A 21,946-nucleotide genomic window follows, 5' to 3' on the forward strand; every position below is an offset into this window, starting at 1 on the left:
GCATCTGTCTGTGTGCCTCAGCCCACAAGGCCCCCTCTCTCCTCAGACCCGGATAGACAGTGGATAGAAAAGTACTTACCACTTGAGCACGTGCCAGGTGATCAAGATGCAGACAGAAAACCAGCCGGGACTCGGGACTCACCTTCCAGGGATTTGCATTCTAATTAGGGGAGACCAGACGGATGCTTGTGGTGCAGGAGACCTTTGGGTGGGAGACAAAGCCTGGGGTTCAGAGTGGGAGATGGTAAGATCCCATGGGATTTAGGGGAAGTACCAAGATAGAAGATAAAACTTGGTGGTCTTCCATCTTTAGTAGGAGTAATCTCTGCTCACCCAAGGGCACACACAGCCATGCCCCCGATCAGCGAAGCTTACAAAGTGGTAGCTGGCTGAATGGCCAGAAGGGATCAGGGCTCGGGTGAATCCGCATCTTGCCAGGGAGGACCATCCAAATCCAATGCCAGGTGGGGATGAGCGATGGGGGCTGGAGAAAGACTCCCCACAGTCATTGCTGCTGATCAGTTATAAAACAGCCCTTGCCACTTGTTTTTGGTGGGAGGAATTCCCAGACAAGGAGCTCCCCAAGCTCATGAAATTACTGATCCTTTGCATATTTGAGACTAGCAAGTAATTTTGGCAGAAATGGAGTTATCAATGCCCCAAAAGCTGAGGAGGGAGAGATGACCTTCAGGTCACAGGGTAGGGATGATTTCATGTAACTGGCCCTTAAGGATATCAGCAGGTGGTGACACGAGGCTGCTATAGACCCTGAGCCAGAGCAAGAAAAGAAGGGGTCTCAAGAAGGATGGGGAGAGCCAGTCTGGGACACTGTGGCCAGCCATGACCGTGGTGTGGCTGACTTACCCCAACCTCCCAATCTGGGTCCCCAAGTGCCTGGAGCTCCCGTGTTTTTCACATGGACCCAGGCCAGTGCTGGCTGACCAATGGCTAGCCAGCAGTTCCTTGCCAATCAGACAGGGCTGTGGGGCTGAATGGCCTGTTGTAGGCCACATTTTTCTGCCCCCTTGGTTCCCTCTCCCTCCTTTAAACATGAGGCCAGTCCTTCTATGCTGACTGCCGGCTCCCTTAAGAGCCATGTCCAGCTATGGCAACGGTGACTCTTAACTGCCAAGAGATGCTTATCAGCAGAGCAATAAACGTTCTTTCTCAGAACACTCTGATCTTGCCTACTGCCCTGCCTTCCTGCCTGCCTGGATACCCCAGACCTGATGGGAAGATTCACTTCCAACCAACAACAACACCCAAAAAGACCAACCCAGGAGTCCTTCAGACGGGGGCTTCCTTACCCCAGCCCCTCTAAGCGGAAGCTTGGGGAGAAGATCAGGGCGGTTATCCCCTTTCAGCAGGTGGGGAAACTGTGATCCAGTTTGGGGAAGCCTTTTTGCTAATGGTCTCACCCAGGCAGTGAGTGTGAGTCCTGGCTACCCAAAAAATCTCAGCTGGAAATGAGCAGAAAGGAACATCTAGTCCCACTCAGGTGAATAGGATTCCCCTCCAGGGATAGAAAGCTCAATAAATAATACACTGAACAGATCACTATCCCTAGAGTCCGGACACTTCCTAACTATGGCACCCTGGGCAAAGCATCTTAGCACTTTCAGCCTCAATTTCCTCATCTCTAAAATGAGGACGGTGGTGGGACCGCCTACAAAAGTTGTGGTGAGAATCAGTTAAGATAATCATCCTATAAAGCCCTTTTCAGACCTTCAAACACTGTATAAACAAAACTATCTCTGGCCTTCTCCTCCAGTTGCCAGAAGACGTCGGTTATCTAGCCATGTCCTCCTGAAATCTGACCACTCTCCCACCTCTTTGGCTTAAGGAATTTGCCTTTAGGAGATTCTTATAAAAAACCAATGAGCTGAATCCAGAGTGGATGGGGGGCTGTCTTGGGAGGTGGTGGATTCCCTGTCCCAGATCAGGATTGACCCCCTGCTGGAGCTAGCAAGTTGTAGGGCTCAAGCTGCGTTATGCAGAGGAGTCCTGTTCCCAGACAGGTTGGACGAGATGCCTTGTGCATGAGGCCCTTGCCGACTTCAAAATCTTCTGCCTCGAACCTCTTGGAGCTAGTTTCCTAATCTGTAAAATGAGGAATTTGGGTCAGTGACCTCTGAGGTCACTGGACAGCTCCCTTCCACTGAGCCAAAGAACGTGTCCCACCATCAATAACTTCCCCCCATTATTGGGACCAAGAAGAGCAGTCTAATGAATCCTACTCCCAGGAGATAGAAATCATGTGTGCTATCCCGCCGTCCCCCACCCCAGGCTGGGCATCCCCAGTTCCTTCACCCGATTAAAGTCCCCTCTTCTTAGAAGAGCCCTCCCATCATCATTCCCTGAGAGTCCCAGAGACTCCCGTTTCACCGTCCCCAAACATGGGGGTCCGCACTACCTATGACCCCAAGGAAATACATTTAACTGCACCAAGTCTTCGGTTTTCTCATCTCTAAAATGGGGCCGATAATAGCACCTACCTCCGAGGGTTAACCGGAGGCTCCCTGAATGAGAAAGTATATATGTAAAGTGCGCTATTCCCCAACCTTCCAGCTCTACCTAGCTATTAGCTGTTGTTCTTTTTCCTAGTAACCACCGCCCGACCCAGCCCAGGGGATGAGAGAAGCACGTGAAGCTGGGACAGGTGTGTCCCAAAGGCCCCGGGTTATCAGGTGCTGCCCAGCGGGCGCAGTTCCCGGGGCTGGTGAGGTCTTTTCTGTTCCTCCCTCCCAGGGAGTGTTCCCGGGAAGCCACGCCTCTCACGCCTCAGAAATTACTTTACTTCCCTGCGTCTGCAAATAAAGCTAAATTTACATTCCTGCCTCCCATAGAGATGGCGAATCAGTCTATTCTCCAGCAGCAAAGGGACCCAGTTGTGAAATACTTCCTCCCCTCCCCACAGCCCTAAAAGTGCTTGGAGCCAGGGTTTAGGGGGTGGTTTGGGGCAGGGCCTGAGAAAAGGTAGGTCCCCTCTCCTTTGCTGACCTTGTGTACTTCCTCTGGCACTGGGTGTGTTCTCATTGCTCTTAGAGTAATAGCAAAGCTTCCATTCCTAAGGATGTCTTCTCCTCCTCCAAGTCCTAATGACCACAGTAACATTAACAGAGTTCCCCTGAAGGTGTGCAAAGTGTCCTTTTATTTTCCTTTTTCATTTTTTTTATTAAATTCATTTTTTATTTTCAGCATCCACACTTGCAAAACCTTGTGTTCCAAAGAGATCCAATATATGTTAAACGTGTGTCATTCTATCCATAGTTCCACAGTTATCGTGGCAGTGTGCAAAGCATCTCACCTATATTCTCTCATTGATTGCTCACAACAAACCCTGAGAGGGAGGGGTATCGCTGCCCCCATTTTACAGATGAGGAAAATGAGACAGCAGAGGTTTAGTGGCTTCCCTAGTCTAGAGGCCTGGAGTGTGAGGTGAGATTTTTATAGATGAGCAAACTGAGTCTCGTGGTCAGTCTCACCCCCCACCTGCAGGCTGTGAGTGACTCTGTACCCTTCACGCAGCCGCTATGAGACCTCCCTGAGAGCCCAGGACTTCCCTCCCTCTCTCCCAGCCCCAAATTTGGAGCTGGTCTAACTGCGAGCCCCCAAGTGCTTATTGCACAGCAGTGAGGGAATGGCGTCTCTGGTTGCTTTGCTTTGTAATGTGGCTCCAGAGCTACTGGGCCCGGGTTGGAATCCTGGTCTATCTTGTCATCCCGGAGACCCAAGTTCAAATCCATCCTCTGGCACTTATCATGTCCCTTCTTCTCTGGCGTTGTTACTTCAGGATAATATGAGGGCTCCTCGGAGATTGGGGCCCCAAAGCCCCTTCTCTCCCACACCCACGCCCTCTGCTGCCCACCCTCGGCTGGCCCTGTGGGCCTGGGCTTCTGGGGAGCTCCCGATCTGGCTCCAGAGATTGCCATGATGGGGACGATGGGGACGATGGGGACGAGACTCCCTCTTCTGGAGCACTTTGTCCCACAAGCAGCTATCACGGTCCCCATTTTTACATGTCTCCAGGCAATGTCGCTACCTGGTTTTACAAGCCAGGGGAACCAAGAGTGAAGGCTTTATAAGCCCTGAAATAATTGGAAGATGATGGAAGCTTATATATCAACAAGTCCCAAACAGAGGGTGATACCTGACCAGTGACTTCGTGCAAGGAGGGGGCCTTGGCTGGGAGATGAAGGGCAGAACAAGGAAGGGGAAGATGCTCCAGCCCAGGGCTGGTAGACATTAACAGAGGGGTCTGAAATCCTATCTGCTCTGCAAGAGCAAAGGTTACCGTTTCCTGTGGTTTCATGGTTTTTTGTTTGTTTTCTTTCTCCTTCTCCCGCCTCTGTCTGACTAGATGGGCAACCTAAGAAGGTGCGGAAGGTGCCTCCAGGACTCCCCTCCTCGGTGAGTAGGCCCGGTGGATGTGGGGAGGAGATCACAGGATGTGGGTATCTGTCTCGTGGGCCGTCGATGTTGGGGGAGGGAGGGCCTGCTGCCGTCCTCCCACCCCAGGAGATCCCCCGTTTCAGTACCCACATGAGTGCGTGGGCTTCAGGGCCCTGTCTAAGTGAGCAAATGTCAAGCTGCAGCATTACATAAGTGAACCTGTTCAGATGTAATGCTCAAGGAATCAACGTCATACAGTGTCCGCTCAGAACATCAGAATTTGGTGGGAAAGGACCCTAGAACCCAGCATCTCAGAGCCCTTAGAAAGTATAACATGAATTGTTAGAGCTAAGACCTTGAAACACCCATCCCATTTTACAGATGAGAAAACTCTAGAGTAGTAGCATCTTTATTGAGATGCCCTCCTGCTTCACATCTGGCCATAAAAGAGCCTCTGTTCATCTCCCCAGAGGAGGAGCCGTTCTCTGACCCCTGGTCAGGCAGCTGTGCCTGGGGGCCTTCCCCAGCTTGGTGGTGGGCTCCCTCATAGTGTTACCAGGAGCAAGGGAGCCAAGATAAGTCCTCAGTGAGTCATCTTGCCATGACTTGCCCACCCTTATTCTCCAAGGCACAGGCACTGTAAGAGAGGGCTTGTGTGACATGGAGCGAGGAGGTTGTAAAAGGCACTTTCCCGTGTGGGCGTGTGTACTGTCCATATAGGAGCATTCGCACATGGCCCCTTGGCCGCTGCCCCCTCCCCACCCATGCAGGAGGAAACTCCTCAGTTCTCTTCTTCCTCCTCCCTCTGGTCCCTCCCCTGCCCACCAGAGCCTGGACACACCAAAGCTAGAATCCAGGGGCCTTGGCCCTCAGGGAACAATTGTCTCATTTCCAGGACCGATGGGTCCTCCATCTCCCACCCAGAGACTGTGGCTGATGGGCTTGGGGTCTGGTCCTGGCTGTGCCCTCTAGTCCTCAGTAACTGCGACCTGCGGTCGTCCCACGCCCGTGTGTAAAACGAAGGGGGATTTCTCAGCCTTCTGGCTTGGACGGCCGTGAGCTCCATCCTTCGATGGGATCGCTGCAGAGTCCTGTTACGTGTCCGCTGTTTGCACACACACACACACACACACACACGGGGAGCTTGAGTCAGGTAGAAGTGACTTGTCAAGGTGACGGAACAAGTCCTGGGGACAGCAAGGTAGGAAACCGTAATCGCTGCCTCTCAGAAAATCAAAGAGGATCTGAGACTCTTGGCTGGGAGTGTCCCCTACCATTTCATCTAATGTCGGTTTCAGAACCAGGGAGGGAGGAGGGGATTGAGCCCGGAGAAAGGAGCAGTTCTTGCCCCACGGCGCTGAAGGACCAGCCCGTTATTTGGGAAGGGAAGTGGGGCTAGACAGGGTGGGAAGCGGGCTGAGGCACCAAACCGAAGGATTATGAGGAGGGGAGGGGAGAAGGCCTGAAACCCGAGTCCTCCACCCCCATTGATACCCTTTCCCCCCACCCCTGCCCAGTGGAATTTGGAAGGAGGGAAGGAAGAGGGGCTCTCCCCTGTCTCCCCCACATCTGTACATCAAGGAGCTTCCCAATAGCCACACACACACACACACTCACTCTCTCTCTCACTCACTCCTCTCCCCTCCCCAGTCCCCCACCACCCCTCCCTCGCAGCACAGCTGCATGAAGCCTTGGCGGGGGGCCAGGGCCCGACAGATGGCACAGAGCTCTTAGACAGGCTCGCCTCTCCCAGCTCCCGCTATTTAATCAAATTATAGAAAAAGTCAATTTGCTGGATTCTTGTTCATTGTAGCCCTTCTCATTCCCTTCATTTCTGGGCTCCCTGGCGCCACATATTTCCCCACCACCACCTCCCTCCCAGAGAAAAAGAAGCTTCATTTCCCCCCGTCCAGCCCACCTGGCCCAGGTCTTCAGACACCTCCCTGAGGGCTCTTCTTCCCCTCTTAAATCCCAGGTATTGTGTTCTCCCTTTGCAAGCCACCTTGGAGAATTGCTTAATTTAGAGCCATACAGAATCTCAGGGCTGGGAGGGCCGTTAGAACAGAGTGTCAGAGCTGGTAAAGTCCTATCTCAGAGCACTGATGGCAGAACTGGGAAGAGCTGCCACAGTCACCTAGCCCGGCCCCCCGTTTTATGGAGGGACAAATGAACCTGAGGAAATCCAGTATGACCACCTCCAGTTCATGGAGCTAGTCAGGACAATGTCAGGCCCAAACCTGGGCTTCCTGACCCTCCTACCCCCCCCGCCGCCAATGCAATGTCCAGTAAGAATGGTGGTGGGTTAAGCCAAGACCTGGGACAGCCTGGTTCTGGTTTCACGGTTGATGGGGAAAGGACTTTTCAGAGAAAGATGGGCATTGCCGTTCTGGTCCATTGGGTCGAGGGCAGGGGAAGGGATCCCGGGCCTGTCCGGCAGAGTTGGCTGTCAGAGATTCCACAGGCAAGGCCCCAGCTGGCCACGGCTCTCTTGACCCCACCGCCTCCCCTGGCCCCAACCCAGCCTCGCTTCCTCTCTGCATCTGGCCGGGCCCAAGGGGGAGTCCCGGGGCTGGAGGGCTGGCTAATTGGCTTTCACAGCCTTAATTGGAGGAGGAAGGAGAGAGAAACTTGGTGAATGGTTGAGCTGGAGCTCCCTTCTGAGGGGTGGGATCGGGTTCCCAGGTCCCAGGCTGATCCACAGCAGTTTTAAGGAAGAAGGGTTGGGATCCTCAAAAGGAGAGGGGGGAGAAAAGAAATCCTGTTCCCTTTCCCACTCCAGAGACCAAACCCAAAACACACACACACACACACACACACACTATTAGCTTGCCCTTGCTGGGGCCTCTAAAACCTAAGTTACCATCTGCTGAAAATGTAACTGAATCTCAGTGTAAGGGATCTGGGCCACCCCAGCCCCCCCGCCCACAGCAGGAGGAGGCCCCTGTAGGGGGACTCGCTCCCATTCTCCCAAACTGGAGGGCCTGGAGGTGGGGGAGGGGCGGGAGGGAAGCAAGGAGCCCCAGCCCTGCCCGGAGCGCTGCCTCTGTTCCCCACCTGGGCACTTCCAGGCCGGGGAGAGCCTCCTGCCGGGCCGGAGCAGTTTATGGGGGTCTGTCCTCCTAACTTCTCTGGCTCAGCCCTGGGGAAGGAAGGCAGAGCACAAAGGAAGCCCATGGGACTTAGGGCCGAGCAGCTCCGTCCTGCCTCCCCTTTTCTTCCCTCAGGTTGAAGCTCAAAGGGAGCTTCAGAGAATAAGAGTGACCGCTGTTTAAACTGACACTTTAACACTCCCCCCAGTGATGTATCACTGTTAAACCTAGAGATGCTGCAGATACTATTGGACCCATTTTACAGCAGAAAAACTGTAAACCAGGGAGGAGGCCAGGGAGGGCCCTTAGAACCCAGGAGGTCAGAGTGGATCATCTAGCCATCCAGTGAATTGTGCCAATACTGGGACTAGACCCCAGTTTCCTAACTCTAACTTCAGCAAGTTTCTGCCATAATATGGCAGATCTCCTTTTTCTAGCATCCCCTCCATATTTCTTCTTTGTTTTCTTTCCATCTTCCTTCCTTCTCCTGGCCCTTCCCTATTTCTGTCCTAAGGAGGCAGGGCCCTGCACTACCCATCTTACCCCCTTCCCCAACAGTCTTCCCAGACTTTTGAGGAACTTTTAGAAAGACTGGAAATCTCCCAGAAAGGGTAAATGGCTTTCCTAGTGTGGGAAGAAGGGTCTGAGACAGGATTCCAGCCGAAGGACAGCAGGCTACCTGGTACCTGCCTCCCGAGGAGAGGGGGGCTGGAGATTGGGCACTTTAACTTTTGACTGACTCTCTTCCTTGGCAGGTGTATCCCTCCAACTCAGGTGATGACTATAGCCGAGACCCCGCGGGATACCCTCCCTCCAAACCTGCCAGTACTGTGTACCCTGCAGCCTTCTACATGCCAGGTATGGTTCATGGGATAGAATAATGGGAAAACGCCTTTGTTTCCTACACAGAGGCACAGGTGGGCCAGGTGGGCTGCCATCTGTACTTTATGCCAGGAGATCAGAGCTTGCATTTGGGGAGAGGTTTTTGGGGACTGGCCTGCCGAGGTCCCAGGTCAGAGTTCCGCTGGCCTCGGGGCTCAGTGCTATGTAGAGACGGTGTAAGGAAAGTGTTGGAAGAGGAGACTGGGGAGCGTCTGGGACCCTTTGTATCCCTGGAACCTTAATCTTCTGCGTTCTTGCCTTGACCTGGACCCTGGTCTCCCCGCAGATGGACTACACAACTCCGCGGACCTGTGGAGCCCGTCGGGCACCATGAACCAGTCCAACTACGCCCCCCCCATGCTGGGCAGCTCCTCCTCCCCTCTCCCTCAGAGTGGCGGCTTCAGTAACCTACACCAGCATGAACGGATGGTAAGAGAGCCCCCGCACAAGCGTCCCCTTCCCTTTAAGAAGGGGCCGTGGTCCCTGCCTGCAGCGAGACCACACAGATGGGGGGGAGGAGGGGTGGCCCCGCCTTAAAGAAAACCACTGCCGGGGTCCAGACTCCGCCGTCTGACCTCTCTCCTCTCTCTCCGCTCCTGCGGGGTCTCCCTAAGAACTACCAGATGCATTCAGGGGAAGTGAATGGTGGGATCCCGTCAGTGTCCGGATTCTCCTCCGCCACCACTCCCTATGGTGTCTCCAGCCACACGCCGCCAATTAGCGGGACAGAGAGCATCATGGGTACGTACCGCCCCCAGGAGGTTCCCTTCCCCTTCATGGCTCTCCCATCTGGCTCTCTTACAGTCCCCAGCCCCAGTTGATCCAGGAAGGGAACAGGACATTTTAGAGGTCTGACCCCAGGGACATCAATGGGATCTAGTCCCAGCCAGGCTCTCTGTGTGATCCTAGCTCTTTGAGTTGTTGGTAGAATAGAGGAAGGCACGAGTTCCTCTCCTCTCTGTCCTGACTATCTGATAGTGGGCAGGTACAGTTGCTTCATGTCTCTGAGGTGTCCTAAGACTCCTCCCAGCCCTGACCTCCTGGGTTCTAAGGGCCCTCCCAGCTCCGACATCCTGGGCTCTCAGGGCCCTCCCAGCTCTGACCTCCTGGGTTCTAAGGACCCTCCCAGCCCTGACCTTCTGGGTTCTAAGGGCCCTCCCAGCCCTGACCTTCTGGGTTCTAAGGGCCCTCCCAGCTCCGACATCCTGGGCTCTCAGGGCCCTCCCAGCTCTGACCTCCTGGGTTCTAAGGGCCCTCCCAGCTCCAACATCTGGGCTCTCAGGGCCCTCCCAGCTCTGACCTCCTGGGTTCTAAGGACCTTCCCATGTCTGATTGTTTGGGTTCTAAGGGTCCTCCAAGATTTGACATCCCCTCTCCCCTCCAGTATTCTATGTTCTGAGGTACCTTCTAGCACAGTAGTTCTCAAACTTTTGTTTTCAGTATCTTTGTCCTATTAAAAATTATTGAGGAGCTCTCCAGAGCGTTTTTGTTTTTCTGGGTTATATTTATAGACATTTATCATATTGGAAATAAAAACTATTTTTGAATTTTTAGACCCTCTAAAAGGGTTTCAGAGATCCCCAGGATTCTCTAGACCATACTTTGAGAACCACCGTTCTAGAACTTGAGATTCTGTGTGTCGGTTAGCATGAAGCTTCCCTTCTCCGAGGGTATGAAAGGCGTGACCGTTATCCGTTTCTCCTTCTGTCCCAGGTAACAGAGGGACTACAGCTGGTAGCTCTGGAGACGCACTTGGGAAGGCGCTGGCTTCGGTAAGAGCTGCTTCTGCCAGTTTTTCTCTCCCCGGGATAGCGAGGGGCAAGACTAGGAAATTCAAGAGGCAGATTTGCCTGTGGTGGGAACAGTTGTTTTGGGCCTCCCTTTACCCCTAGAAGGGCACCACGGTCCCTTCCCTTGGGTTGGCAGGGAGAGGGCTCCCACGGGAGCCGGCCAAAGTCTCCTCCATGTATTAGGTGAGGGGAGGGGGCTGCTGGGGTGACGAGAGGGGCCTTGCGTGGGTCTCTTCTCACTCTTGTTCTCTTGGGCCTCTGGCCAGTATTCCCTGCCCCAGTTCCCAGAGTCCAGTGACCGAGAGAGGAGACAGTGGCGGAAGCTCGCGCTCCTGCTCCCCCCGACTGAGGCGGGGAGCCCCTACTCCCAGCAGCTCACTCAGGCTGCCCTTGAGCTCTGCCACTTTGTAGGTAGTCCCGTTTCCTTCTCCCCTCATCACGGCTCCCCCCACAGCCTCACCACAGTCATCCCAAGGTGGCTGAAACTGAGAACACCGGGTGTATGTGCCAGGAAGCGAAAGGCACGGTGGGAACAGTGTCACTGGGGGGCCTCACGTCGATGATTCTGCCCAAACCTACCCTCACCATTCTCTCCCTCGGGCCGCCACCTCCCACTGCCTGCCCAGGTCTCTTCTGCACTTGGCCCAGACACCGCCATTCTTGCCTCCATATGAGCGAAATACAGATGGGGACCAGGAGGCTGGGGAGGCCATCGGGGCTGCTCATAGCATCCAGCTCGAGAGCCATTCGACAGTGGGAGAAACTGAGTCATGTAGGGAGTCAGGGTGTGATGTGAGCTCTAGCCCATTTCCCAGAGGCTCACCTGGGAGCATCCCTCAGGGCACAGGGCCTCAATGGGCCGGGGCGACAGGTCCCTCCGGCTTCATTAACTGTCAGATAGTACAGATGCGGCGAGGGTCAGGGCAGTAGCTCTGGGCTCATGTCAGGGCAGTGAGTGCTCCAGGGGATTTGCTTCCTCTGCTTCCCAGAGCAGCCCTGGGGGGCTTTCCAGTCACTAACAGGAGACTCGGGGGTCCCGTCCCCCCCCAGTAAATGCCAAGAATCCAGTTTGAATGCAGCGGCTGCTCACGTCCCACTGCCTCAGACTCACTGGGTTTTACTCTGACAGTGGGACCAGGGGTCATTTGTTTTCAGAAGAATCCCCTGAGGGGGTCACCCTGGGAGAACTAGAATTCAGAGCCGAGTCCTCAGGGCTCCAGATCTTCCACCCAGTGCAATGTCCCCGTTTTTCTATCAGTGACTCTCCCCACACACACACACACATATCCACAGTAAAGGGGTTGGTGGGAGGGAGGCAGTTAGCCACTAGTAAGTGCTTGAGCCAGATCGGAACTCGGGCCCTCCTGACTCAAGGTTCGATGCTCTAGCCACCGTGTACCTGGCGGCCCCGGTAATGGGGACAGCTCCCAAGGACTGATTTAGACTTGCTGGTTTCTTTTGTTTGTACCCCAGCGCTGGGAGGAATGACGGCTCCCGGCTGGCATCAGACGTCTCACCAGCTCGGGGGCGCTTCCTGAGCCACGCATGTCTTCTCTCTCTCCCCTCCAGATCTATTCCCCAGACCACTCAAGCAATAACTTTCCTTCTAACCCCTCGACCCCGGTGGGTTCCCCTCAGGGACTTGCAGGTATGTGTTCTGGGGGGGGGGGATGAGTTGGGACCCCCTCCCTTCACACAGCGGGCCCCCTGGAAGGGGTTTTGTCGATCGATTATTTCAGTCTTGTCCAAAGCCCAGTTGGGGTTTTCGTGGCAGACACTGGAGTGTTTGCCACATCCTTCTCCAGCTCATTTTACAGATAAGGAAACTGAGGCAAACAGCATGAAGTACCAGGGTCAGACAGCTAGTGAATGTCCAAGCTCCCAAAGACAAGTCTCTGGACCTGGGGCTCTGTCCACTGTGTCCCCAAGTCGCCCACCAGAGAGGCGGCTACAGGGGAAAGTGCCTGCTCAGTTATCATTTGCAGGGCACCTGTAACACACCTGCCCGGCACAGGTGGCAATGTCTGAGCCGGGTCTCCTGACCTGTGGTTTCAGCCCCCTCTCCACAAGCCCCTGGTGCCGGCCCACAGGAGATGATTAACAAGTGTGGTGGAGCTGGCTGGGGCAGAGCAGTTGTGTCCCCTCCCTGGCCCCAGCACCAGGCAGGAAAGCATGGGACAGTGAGCTGGGAATCTCCCCCGACCCCAAGCACCAGGCAGGAAAGCTGGGAATCTCCCCCAGCCCCAGCACCTCTGGCAGCAGAGGCAGAAATGAGAAAGCCCCACAGTAGAGCCAGGAAGGACTGGGGAAGGAGAGAGGTCAGTCCACTGACCAGCAGGGTACCGGTTACCTTCTAGCTCTGACCCTAGGAAGGCTCCACAGGTCTCAGGCATGGCAAGGCTGGTTCGGAAGCATCCTGGGGGGGTGGTTTGTGCCCAGGTGCCTGGTTCCCTGCGTGCATGAAAGTGTCCCTTGTTCACCTCGATGAGCCAAAAAATACGGGTTTTGTTATCAGCAGCTGCAGCACCACTGGCCAATGCAGAACAAGTTGAGGGGTCTGGGGGAGGGGCTGCTTGGCACACACATACCTGCCCCCCTCCACCTCCTCACCTCCCCACCGACAGCTCTCCTCCCTGCACACATGCACCTCCTCTCCACAACCCCTGAAAGGCTCTTTATGTACCTGGGGAAAGTGGGCAGTGCTCACAGCACTAGCTCATTTTCACAGAAAGGCAAACGGAGAACCTGGGATAAGTGACTTAAGTGAGGGGATGTATGCCTCCAGGTGTCCTGGCCCAATGCCCACCTCCCCACACATGTGCATCCTGGAGGAGCTCACACCTGTACCCACCATGTGTTTATACCTTTCCACACACATGTGCATCCAGAAGGAGCTCACACCTGTACCCACCATGTGTCCACACCTTCCCACACACATGTGCATCCTGGAGGAGCTCACACCTGTACCCACTATGTGTCCATACCTCCCTACACACACATATATCCTGTAGGAGCTCACACCTGTACCCACTATGTGTCTACACCTTCTCACACACATGTGCATCCAGAAGGAGTTCACACCTGTACCCACCATGTGTCCACACTTTCCCACACACATGTGCATCCAGAAGGAGTTCACACCTGTAACCACCATGTGTCCACATCTCCCCACCACTAACTTAAATCCCTATAACTCATTCCCACCTTTTTTGGGGGGGTGACCACATGATCCGGGGCCAGACTGACCAGTTGGCAACAGCTTGCATCATCTAGTCAGCCATCTTCCTCTTCTGTCACACTCACTCACTTGCTCACTCATTTTATTTTTTGCTTTAAAACAAGTCAGAATAATGTGACCCTCACCACCCCCCGATTTTTCACATCGTAGTCACCATTCCCGCTCCTTGATAAAGTGTCTCTCCCATGTAAAGGTCAGGGATCGTCCCCTTTTGTGTTTGTGTCCCCAATGTTTAACCCAACATCTGGTGCATAGGAGGACTTTGAGGCGTATTTCTCCCTTCATTGGTTCCCTCTTTCTACACATCTGTGTCTGAACTCCCAGCCACACTCTCTGACACAGATACGTGGGCTCCCCCCTCGGCGCTCACGCCAAGCCCGCTCCCCACGCACCCCCGAATACTCCTGCGATCTCCTCGCTGACCTTTCGGTGAAGGAAGCAAGAAAAGGGATGTGCGGGTCAGGAGGGGGAACCAGACAGTGGCGAGTGACTTGGCCAGGTGAACACATCAAGCAAATGGCAGGACTGGGATTAGGCCCAAATTCCCTAATTGCAAATCTAGTGGCTTTCCGCTTTAATCTCCACCCATCCTTGTCCTTGGACACAAACCCACTGTACTGGAGCCCACATGTAATCTCTGGTCATTCCCTGCCATGCCCATGCTCATAAAGGGTCCTCAGAGGCCATTTCCCTTCCGTCTCCTTCCTCTCCCCCCTTTCCTTCCTTTCTCCCTTCCTCCATCCTTCTCCTTCCTTCTCCCCCCCTTTCCTTCCTTCCTCCATCCTTCTCTCCCCCTTTTCCTCCTCACTCCCTCCTCTCTGCCGTCCCCGCCTCTCGCTCCTCTCCCCTTCCCTCCCTACCTTCCTGTCCCTCACACAGCACAGAGCTTCACAGAAGGACTTGTAGGTGTGTGCTCAGTCCCCTGCTCTGCTCATACCTCCCCCCATCAGCTGGGGAGAGAGGGAAGTGAAATCTCTGGTTTCTGGAAGGGCTGGCAGTTAAGTTAAAAATACTTCTGGGCCCCCCGGTAGGTGGGGTCCCCACCGCTGTCTCTGTGACTTCAGGGCCCCCTCCTGATCTCACTACAAACCTTGCCGACTCTCACTTCGCTAAACGGGCCCCGCGGCTCTCGCCGGTAGCCCCAGCACCACTAGAGGGAAATGTGAATATCTGAGCACACCCCCCCCCCCAAGCTGGCTTGTGGAAGCTGGGAGCGCATGGGGCTGCCGCCTCCTGGGGCTGCTCGGGTTCCCCAGACCCCCGGAGCCAGCCCTGCTCCCAGGCTCCCTGGGGAAAGGGCTCCTGAGCGTGGCCCCTGTGCTGACCGTTACCGGGGCTGACACCAGACTGAGTCCTCGGCGGACAGTGGGCTTCCTCCTCCCCACCAGCATCCCAAGCCCAGCATTAAGTCATAGGGCTGGGAGCGAGACCAGGCCCTCTCCCTGGCTCAGCTGGGCTCCGGGGGGGGGGAGGGGGGGCAGCGGCCTGGGGGTCCGGCCCCAGGCTTCCCATGCTCAGGGCCCGCTCCCCCTCAGGCTTTTCTCTGTCCCTCCTGCGACTTCCCATTAGGGGGGACGTTGTTCTGGGAGAAACTGGGGAGATGGCGCCTCCCAAAAGGCCTCCCCGATGCCCCAGCACTCCTGGGCACCCCTGAGTTTTGTTTGTGTGTGGTGCCCCCCTGTGGCAAGAGTCAGCGCTGCAGGCGGCTCAAGGTCACAGAGAGAAATTCTGGGAAAGGTGGTGCCCTGGGCTTTGTGCCCCAGGCCTTCCCTCAGAACAGCTCCGGGAGTGAGTGCTCCCGCAGTGCTCCCCGGAGGAGGGACTGGGGCTCGCTGAGGGGGCCCAGTTAGTGAGGGCAGGGGGTGGGTCTGGAGCCCAGAACTCGCGGGCTACAGTCCTTCCGGTGGCGCTGGGCGCATGGGGCGCCAGCCTCAGCATCGTCGGTCAGCAAAAGGAGCCCTGGGGGACAGAGGGAGAACGCGAGCAGCCTTTGGGAGGCGCTCATGGGGGCGAGGGCCCCTGCTCTCGCCTCTCGGTGTGGCTGAGACCAGGCCCAGCGCTGGGTCCTGAGCCCGAGCCCGAGCCCGATCCTGAACCCGAGCCTTGTGTTTCAGGCACTTCCCAGTGGCCCCGAACAGGAGCACCCGGTGCCTTATCTCCCAGCTACGAAGGAACTCTGCACAATTTGGTGAGTGCGCCTGGCCGGGACACCTGAGGACTGTCTGGGCTCCTGGCCTTGAGGCTGCTGGCCCAGACCCTCCCCTTCCCAGGGCCCTCGCACAGACATGAATGGGGGGGGTGAGGGGTCCCCTCCAGCACCGGGCCCTTAGTAAAGGCCTCTCCTTCCAGAGCCTGGGGAAACGACCCCCACGCCCCGGCCAAGAGGGTATAGGAGCGTGAGCCATAACCAAGGCCCGCTGCCCTGGGGGCCCAGACGCGGGGGGCCCGAAGGGAGAATCCTAATTCTGCCCCCTCCTTTCTCCCTCCCCTCACTGCCCCCAACAGCAAAACAAGATGGAGGATCACTTAGATGAAGCCATCCACGTGCTGAGGAGCCACGCTGTGGGGCAGACGGGCGACATGCACAGCATCCTGGGGGGCGCGCCGGGGCACAGCGGCGCCGTGGGCACCCTGGGCCAGGCCTTCTCCACCTCCGTCATGCCTCTGGTGGGGCGGCACTCCAGCCTGGTGAGTGGGGGGACACGCCTGGGAACGGGCTCTCGGGCCGGGGGCTGCCGCCAGAGCTTCCCTGCCACCCCCTCCCCGTAGAAAAGGTCCGACCCGCTCCCTCATCTGATAGAAAGAGCAGCGGCGAGAAAGGCCCGGAGCCAATCCCAGCTTCCCTGGGCAGGGCCCCTGGGATTGGGACTCGGATCCTCGTCCTGTGCCCTGCTGCGACTGTTAGCCCAGATTTGGGGCGTGCAGGCAGGACCGACAGGAAGCCCATACCTCCCCACCCCGTGGGCGTCCGTGTGCTGAGCCCTCCTCCCCTGCTCCCTTTGGGGGGGGTTGCCTGGTGGCCAGCGCACTTGGCAGCAGGGAAGGGGCTGCAGGGGTGTCAAGGTCTGGGCCCATGCCTCTGACTGTCCTGTAGGTTGGGGGCAGCCACACCGAAGATGGCCTCCCCAGCAACTCCAGCCTCCTCCACAACCATGTGTCGCTCCCCTCCCAGCCTGGCTCGCTCCCCGACCTCACTCGGCAGCAGGACGCCTATAGCGGTAAGCCCCCGGGCTGGGGAGGGGAGGGAAGACTCTGAGGGGCCCCGGCCTTCTGCCTCTCAGACCAGCAGTTCTCGCCAGCAGGGGGTGGTCCCTGCCTTCAGGGAGCCTACTCTGTCTGGGGGAAGAGGAGGGGCAGGATTTGTACAGGCAAGGGGCTACTAGTCACATGAATCCCGGGGAGTTTGAGCAGCTCAGGAAGGGTGGGGGTCCAGGAAGGGCTTCATGCAGAAGATGATGAACTCTCAGGAATTCTGGGAGGTGGAAGTGAGGAGGGGGAGCATTCTGGGTATAAGGGATGAACACTGAAGGTGTCAAAGAAGAACAGTAAGAGGGCTGGTTTGGCTGACCAAGAGAACCATGGAGGTGAATAATGTAAATGCTGCAGGAGGTGATGGGGAGCCACTGATGTTTCTACAGAGAGAGGGCTCCCCAGACGTGCACTTTAGGGAAGCCACTTCTTCAGCTGGGCCGAGCATGGGGAGGGGCCGGGTGGGGGCTGCAGCGTGACCCAGACGGGGGAAGGAAGGCCTATCCCGGGGCAGTCACTGCATGAGCGGGAGCCAAAAGTACAAGATTTAATGATGGATTGGCTGGAGATCAGTTTACAGCTAGGAGTTGGCTGGGAGGATCATGGGGCCCTCAGAAGAATAAGGAACTTTGCCAGAAGCCAGAGTTTAAGGGCTATTGTTGAATAGAAGGTCTCTTCAGGACAGCCAGTTCCAAGTGTCCGTTAAGCTCTTGGTGATCTGCGACTTAAACTCGGGAGAGAGGAGTGGAACCGAGATTCGGGGGCTTCTGCATAGAGATGATCGCTGAGCCCCTGAGAGCAGGGAGGAGGCCGGTGCCCTGGGAGGCACCCACAGCTAAGGGGCATGGCTTCCGGGAAGCTGTCAGAGAGTAGGAAGGAGGGCTGTGCCGCTGAGTAACAAGGGGAGAGAATGGCCTGAGGGGCGGGCGCTCAGCTGGGTCCGGCGCTGTAGGCGGTCAGGGGTAAAGACTGAGGTGAGAGGATGGGATTTGGCAGTTAAGCCATTGGCGGCTTCAGAGGGAGAGGTTTTAAGTGAATGATTAAGTCAGAAACCAGGGCCAAGAAAGAGAGCAGCAGAGAAGGAACTTGGCTGAGGAAAAAACAAGTAGTTGAGTGAGGGTGCTGTAAGCAGGTGGTGAGGGTCTCTGCCGGGGGGGGGGGGGGGGGGGGGGGGGGGGGGGGGGGGGGGGGGGGGGGGGGGGAGGGGGAGAGGTGCAGACTGGGAGCAGCCAGTGTGCAGTCTGGGCCACGAAGACCCTCCGTCTCTGGAGCCCTTTTCTCTGGCCATCCCCATGCTAGAATGCCCTCCACCCCATTTCCACCTGCCAGAACCCGATGTTTTACTTTCCCACCCCCTCTTACTTCTCACGTGGTTATCAGAGAGCTTGCCTTGAGTCCCTCAGTCGGGCCGTGAGCTCCTTGGGGTCAGGTTTTATTTCCCCGCTCTGTCCCTGTGCTCACCCAGCCCACGGCAGCCACTCGGTGACCACGCGTGCTGCGAGGGGAAGCCCGGCTCTGCTGGCTCCCGGGCCAGGGCGCACTGGCTGGTCTGGGTGGGGAGGTCACGGCTTGGTCTTTCTCTCCCTGGGTCCCTGCCCAACACTGCAGGCTTGACGTCGGGGCTGGGAAGAGCCGGCGCTTCTTCAGGAACCAGTGAAATCAAGAGGGAGGAGAAGGAAGACGAGGAGAACACGTCCGTGGCGGACAACTCAGAGGAGGAGAAGAAGGAGATGAAGCCGTCTCGGACCAGAACAAGGTGCCCCCTGGGAGCCGACCCCTCTGCGTGACTCCCCCCCTTCCTTCCCCATCCTCCGTGGCCCAGGTGGGAGGGAGGTGGCCTGGGGTGAGGGTCGGGATCTCTGCGGACCCTGGCCCTCCCCCGCCCTGGGGACCCCCATAGGCCCCCAGCCCCCTGTGCCCCGCCCCAGGCCCCGGGCGGAAGAAGCCGCGTGGGGCCCACGTCCCTGGCTGCCTGCCCAGCACCCTCAGGCCCGTGCACACACGTCCCACACTCGGGGGGTGCTCTCGCCCTCACGCACGCACACACGCAGCCACACACATGCCCGTGGCAAGGTGGCAGGAGGCCCTCAGAAGGTGGGGAGGCCGCCAGGACAGGATGCCCGAGGGCACCCATGGAGAATGTTCCCTGTCTCGTTCTCTCGTTTCGGAACCCCCTAGTCAAGATGAGGATGAGGAGGACGAACTTCTCCCCCCAGAGCAGAAAGCGGAGAGAGAGAAGGAGAGGCGGGTGGCCAATAACGCCCGCGAGCGCCTCCGTGTCCGCGACATCAACGAGGCCTTTAAAGAGCTCGGCCGCATGTGCCAACTCCACCTTAACAGTGAAAAACCGCAGACCAAACTGCTAATTCTCCACCAGGCCGTGTCGGTTATTTTGAACCTGGAACAGCAAGTGCGAGGTCAGTGAGAGGCCCGCGGTGCTGGGGGGGCCCGCGTTGGGACGGAGCCGGCCGGCGTGGGCTGTCTGTCTGTCTGTCTGTCCGTCAGTCTGGCTGTCTGTCTGTCTCGCGGCTCCTGGGCCCACCCCGGGGGCCTCCCCAGCCCCTTCATTGCTTCCCGTCTCTCCTTCCCCAATGCACCCTCCCGCTCCCAGGTCTGCTTCTCTCCCTGTCTTCCCTCCCCAAGCTGTGTGCAAATACACGCACCTCACTCACACACACCAGACCCTTAGAGGGGCCTCTGGGCTCTCGGTCCCCTCCCCATCTCTGCCCGGGGGGCTGGGCTAGCCTGGGGCCTTGGGATTCCCGGCTGCAGCAGCCGGTGCTAGATCAGGGCTGGAGGACCCACTGATTGTCCGCCATTCTTCCTTCCCCGGCCCCTTCTGGAGTCCGGAACTGACCTGAAAGCAGTTCTGCTTCCTTCTGTGAGGGAGTCAGGCAGTGGAGACCATGGAACACCTCACACACACACACTCACTCACTCACTGTAGCAGGAACCTAACAGGACTCGTGGCCATGACACAAGGGTGTAGTCTCCTGGGAGGCCTCTCTCTGGAGAGGCCCCTGCCGGTCAGTGTATTCTGGGAGCACATCTCGTTCCTAGTCCTGGAGACGCCGCCGTTCTCCCCGGCTGACTCCTCAGAGGGTACGGATCCCCTGGGTTTTAAAGCCCACCTCCCTGCGCTGGTACCTCCAGCAGAGATCATCAGAGAAAACTCAGAGGTCATCTCATCTAAAAATCTCTCCCCGCCCCCCATCGTACAGACGGGGAAAACTGAGGTGCAAAGCAGGGACGGGATCCATCCAGAGGCACACAGCTGAGAAGGTGCAGAGCTAGGACTTAAACTCTCTGTCCCGTGACTCGAAATCGAATTATAAGCTGTTGCCTCTCAAGCATCATTATCCCCATTTTAGAGATGGAGGAAACTGAGGCACCGACTGGTGAAATTGCTTGATAATAAGTATCAGAACTAGGATTTGAACCCAAAGCTCTTGACTGTAGAGTTCTTTCCATTACCTCCATACCACCTCTTGGAGCAAGAGGTCTGTCTCTTTTCCCCTGCCTTTCAAGTCTGGCACTTATGCGCTTCCTCATTAACCCCTTCCTTTCCTTTTGGGTTCTGCCCCTTCCCCCCCCCCAAAAAAAAAAATTAAGTCCCTTCTGCCGCATTAACTCTTTCTTCCCTGCAGCACTTTTGCTCGGACTGGATGTCAGGCCAGGGGCCTGAGCCTCCTCCCCCCTCCCCCCCCCGCCTGCCCTCCGCTGTCCCATCATGGCATCTGGACTTTACTCGTGCCTCTCTTGTTTTGTAATATTTTGCGTCTTGTTGCACTGTGTGTTGATAATCCTGCCCCTCTCCCTGCTCATTCACCCCCTCTCATCCTCTCCTTCTCTCTCCCCCCTCTCTTTCCTTTCTCCCCCGTTGATTTCTTTCCAATCTCCCACAGACAGTCCCCAGCCGACCCCCCGGTGGCCCACTCCCTACCTTGTACTTGCTGATGGAGACGGAGCCCGGGTCGGGGCAGGATCGAGGTTCAGGGCCAGGCAGCCAAACCTAAATTCTCCCCAAAACAAGGGATGGGGGAGGGGGGGAGAATCAGTCCGGGTCAGGGGCGAGTTGCCATCAGCCATGATCATTTTGGTCTTCTGCTCTTGTCCTATTTTATGCCGCCTTCCCAAGATGGCGCGTGGAAAGGCTCGGGGGGCTGGCCAGGACATGGGTAGGACGCCAGAGGCAGGAAGGTTTAGGGGTCCCCACCTACCAGGAGCTAGACCCACCTGGCCCAAGAAGCTACAGGCTTCAGAGGTGCTCAGACTCACAGGCTGACTCAGGAAGCCCCCAGCTCCCGTGTGCTGGGTCCCAGGCCACTGAGCGCAGTGTTCCCGCGTTGAGGGAAGTGCTCCCTAGGGGTTGGGACTGACTCCGCTTCCACGTGCCTGATTGTGGGCCTGTCCCGGGCTCTCTGTTCCCATGGTCCGTGTTTGGAATCCGCCTGGCAGTCTTAAGCAGGGGTCCTCAAACTTTTTAAATAGGGGGCCAGTTCACTGTCCCTCAGACTGTTGGAGGGCCGGACTATAGTAAAAACAAAAACTTTGTTTTGTGGGCCTTTAAATAAAGAGACTTCGTAGTCCTGGGTGAGGGCGATAACCGTCCTCAGCTGCCACATCTGGCCCGCGGGGCCGTAGTTTGAGGACCCCTAGTCTTCCGTGTGAGCTGAAAAGCGGGTCCTCCCTGATTACAGAGTCATTCCTGTAAATAATAGTGGCAAGGATGTTCCTTTCCCAGCCCCTGTAAGACCCCCGCAGTAGCCAGGGAGGGAGCCCCCCCGCTCCTGCTGCTGGGCGGGGCCCCCAGGCCCGTGTAGCCCCCCAGCTGGTGGAGGCCGTGCTAGCATGGGTGGGAGTCCTGAGGAAGATCTGGTTGGCTCCATGGGACAGGAAGTGAGTCCTAGCAGGCGTTTTGCTCTGGGTGGAGAAAGTCGTCCAGGACAAGGGCAGCTAGGAAGCAGAACTGGAGGGCTACACTCCCCCACGTCTTTATTAGGGGAGCCTCTGCCAGGTGGTCATGGTCACTCGGGCTGAGCCGGAAAGGAAGGGCCCAAAGCTGGCCACGTCCGCGTGCTCCTTGCTCGAGGCCAGCCTTCCCGCCTCTTGCCTCGTTGCCACAGGCTCCCACCCACGCTCACTCATCCACACGTACAGACGCACGCACAGGGGCACACACGCGGCACACAGGCCTGGGCAGGCCCAGGACCCACACGGCTCCCGAAGCTCCGGGCTGGAGCCACCTCTCCAGGCCCACTGCTAGTCCCCCTCCCCCTGCCGGGCCAGCCCCTCGAGAGCCCGCC

At 57.1% G+C, this 21,946-nt stretch overlaps 1 protein-coding gene across 9 annotated transcripts in view; it reads left to right on the forward strand.

Moving 5' to 3' along the window:
- The window catches only part of TCF3 (transcription factor 3), a 94,497-nt gene that overhangs the window by 65,144 nt on the left and 7,407 nt on the right, over positions 1-21,946 (forward strand). For 4 of the 9 annotated variants that reach the window (XM_031948143.1, XM_031948142.1, XM_031948144.1 and 1 more), the window contains 11 exons: positions 4,361-4,410; positions 8,237-8,339; positions 8,650-8,792; positions 8,978-9,104; positions 10,077-10,135; positions 11,723-11,801; positions 15,506-15,579; positions 15,897-16,079; positions 16,486-16,609; positions 18,249-18,396; positions 18,819-19,057. In XM_031948143.1, the coding sequence (XP_031804003.1) occupies positions 4,361-4,410; positions 8,237-8,339; positions 8,650-8,792; positions 8,978-9,104; positions 10,077-10,135; positions 11,723-11,801; positions 15,506-15,579; positions 15,897-16,079; positions 16,486-16,609; positions 18,249-18,396; positions 18,819-19,057 (1,329 nt within the window). The remainder of the gene's footprint in view (positions 1-4,360; positions 4,411-8,236; positions 8,340-8,649; positions 8,793-8,977; positions 9,105-10,076; positions 10,136-11,722; positions 11,802-15,505; positions 15,580-15,896; positions 16,080-16,485; positions 16,610-18,248; positions 18,397-18,818; positions 19,058-21,946) is intronic. The other 5 variants (XM_031948145.1, XM_031948146.1, XM_031948140.1 and 2 more) reach the window with 2 other exon arrangements.

The sequence above is a fragment of the Sarcophilus harrisii genome, chromosome 1, assembly GCF_902635505.1.
Source record: "Sarcophilus harrisii chromosome 1, mSarHar1.11, whole genome shotgun sequence".
NCBI classification, from domain to species: Eukaryota; Metazoa; Chordata; class Mammalia; order Dasyuromorphia; family Dasyuridae; genus Sarcophilus; species Sarcophilus harrisii.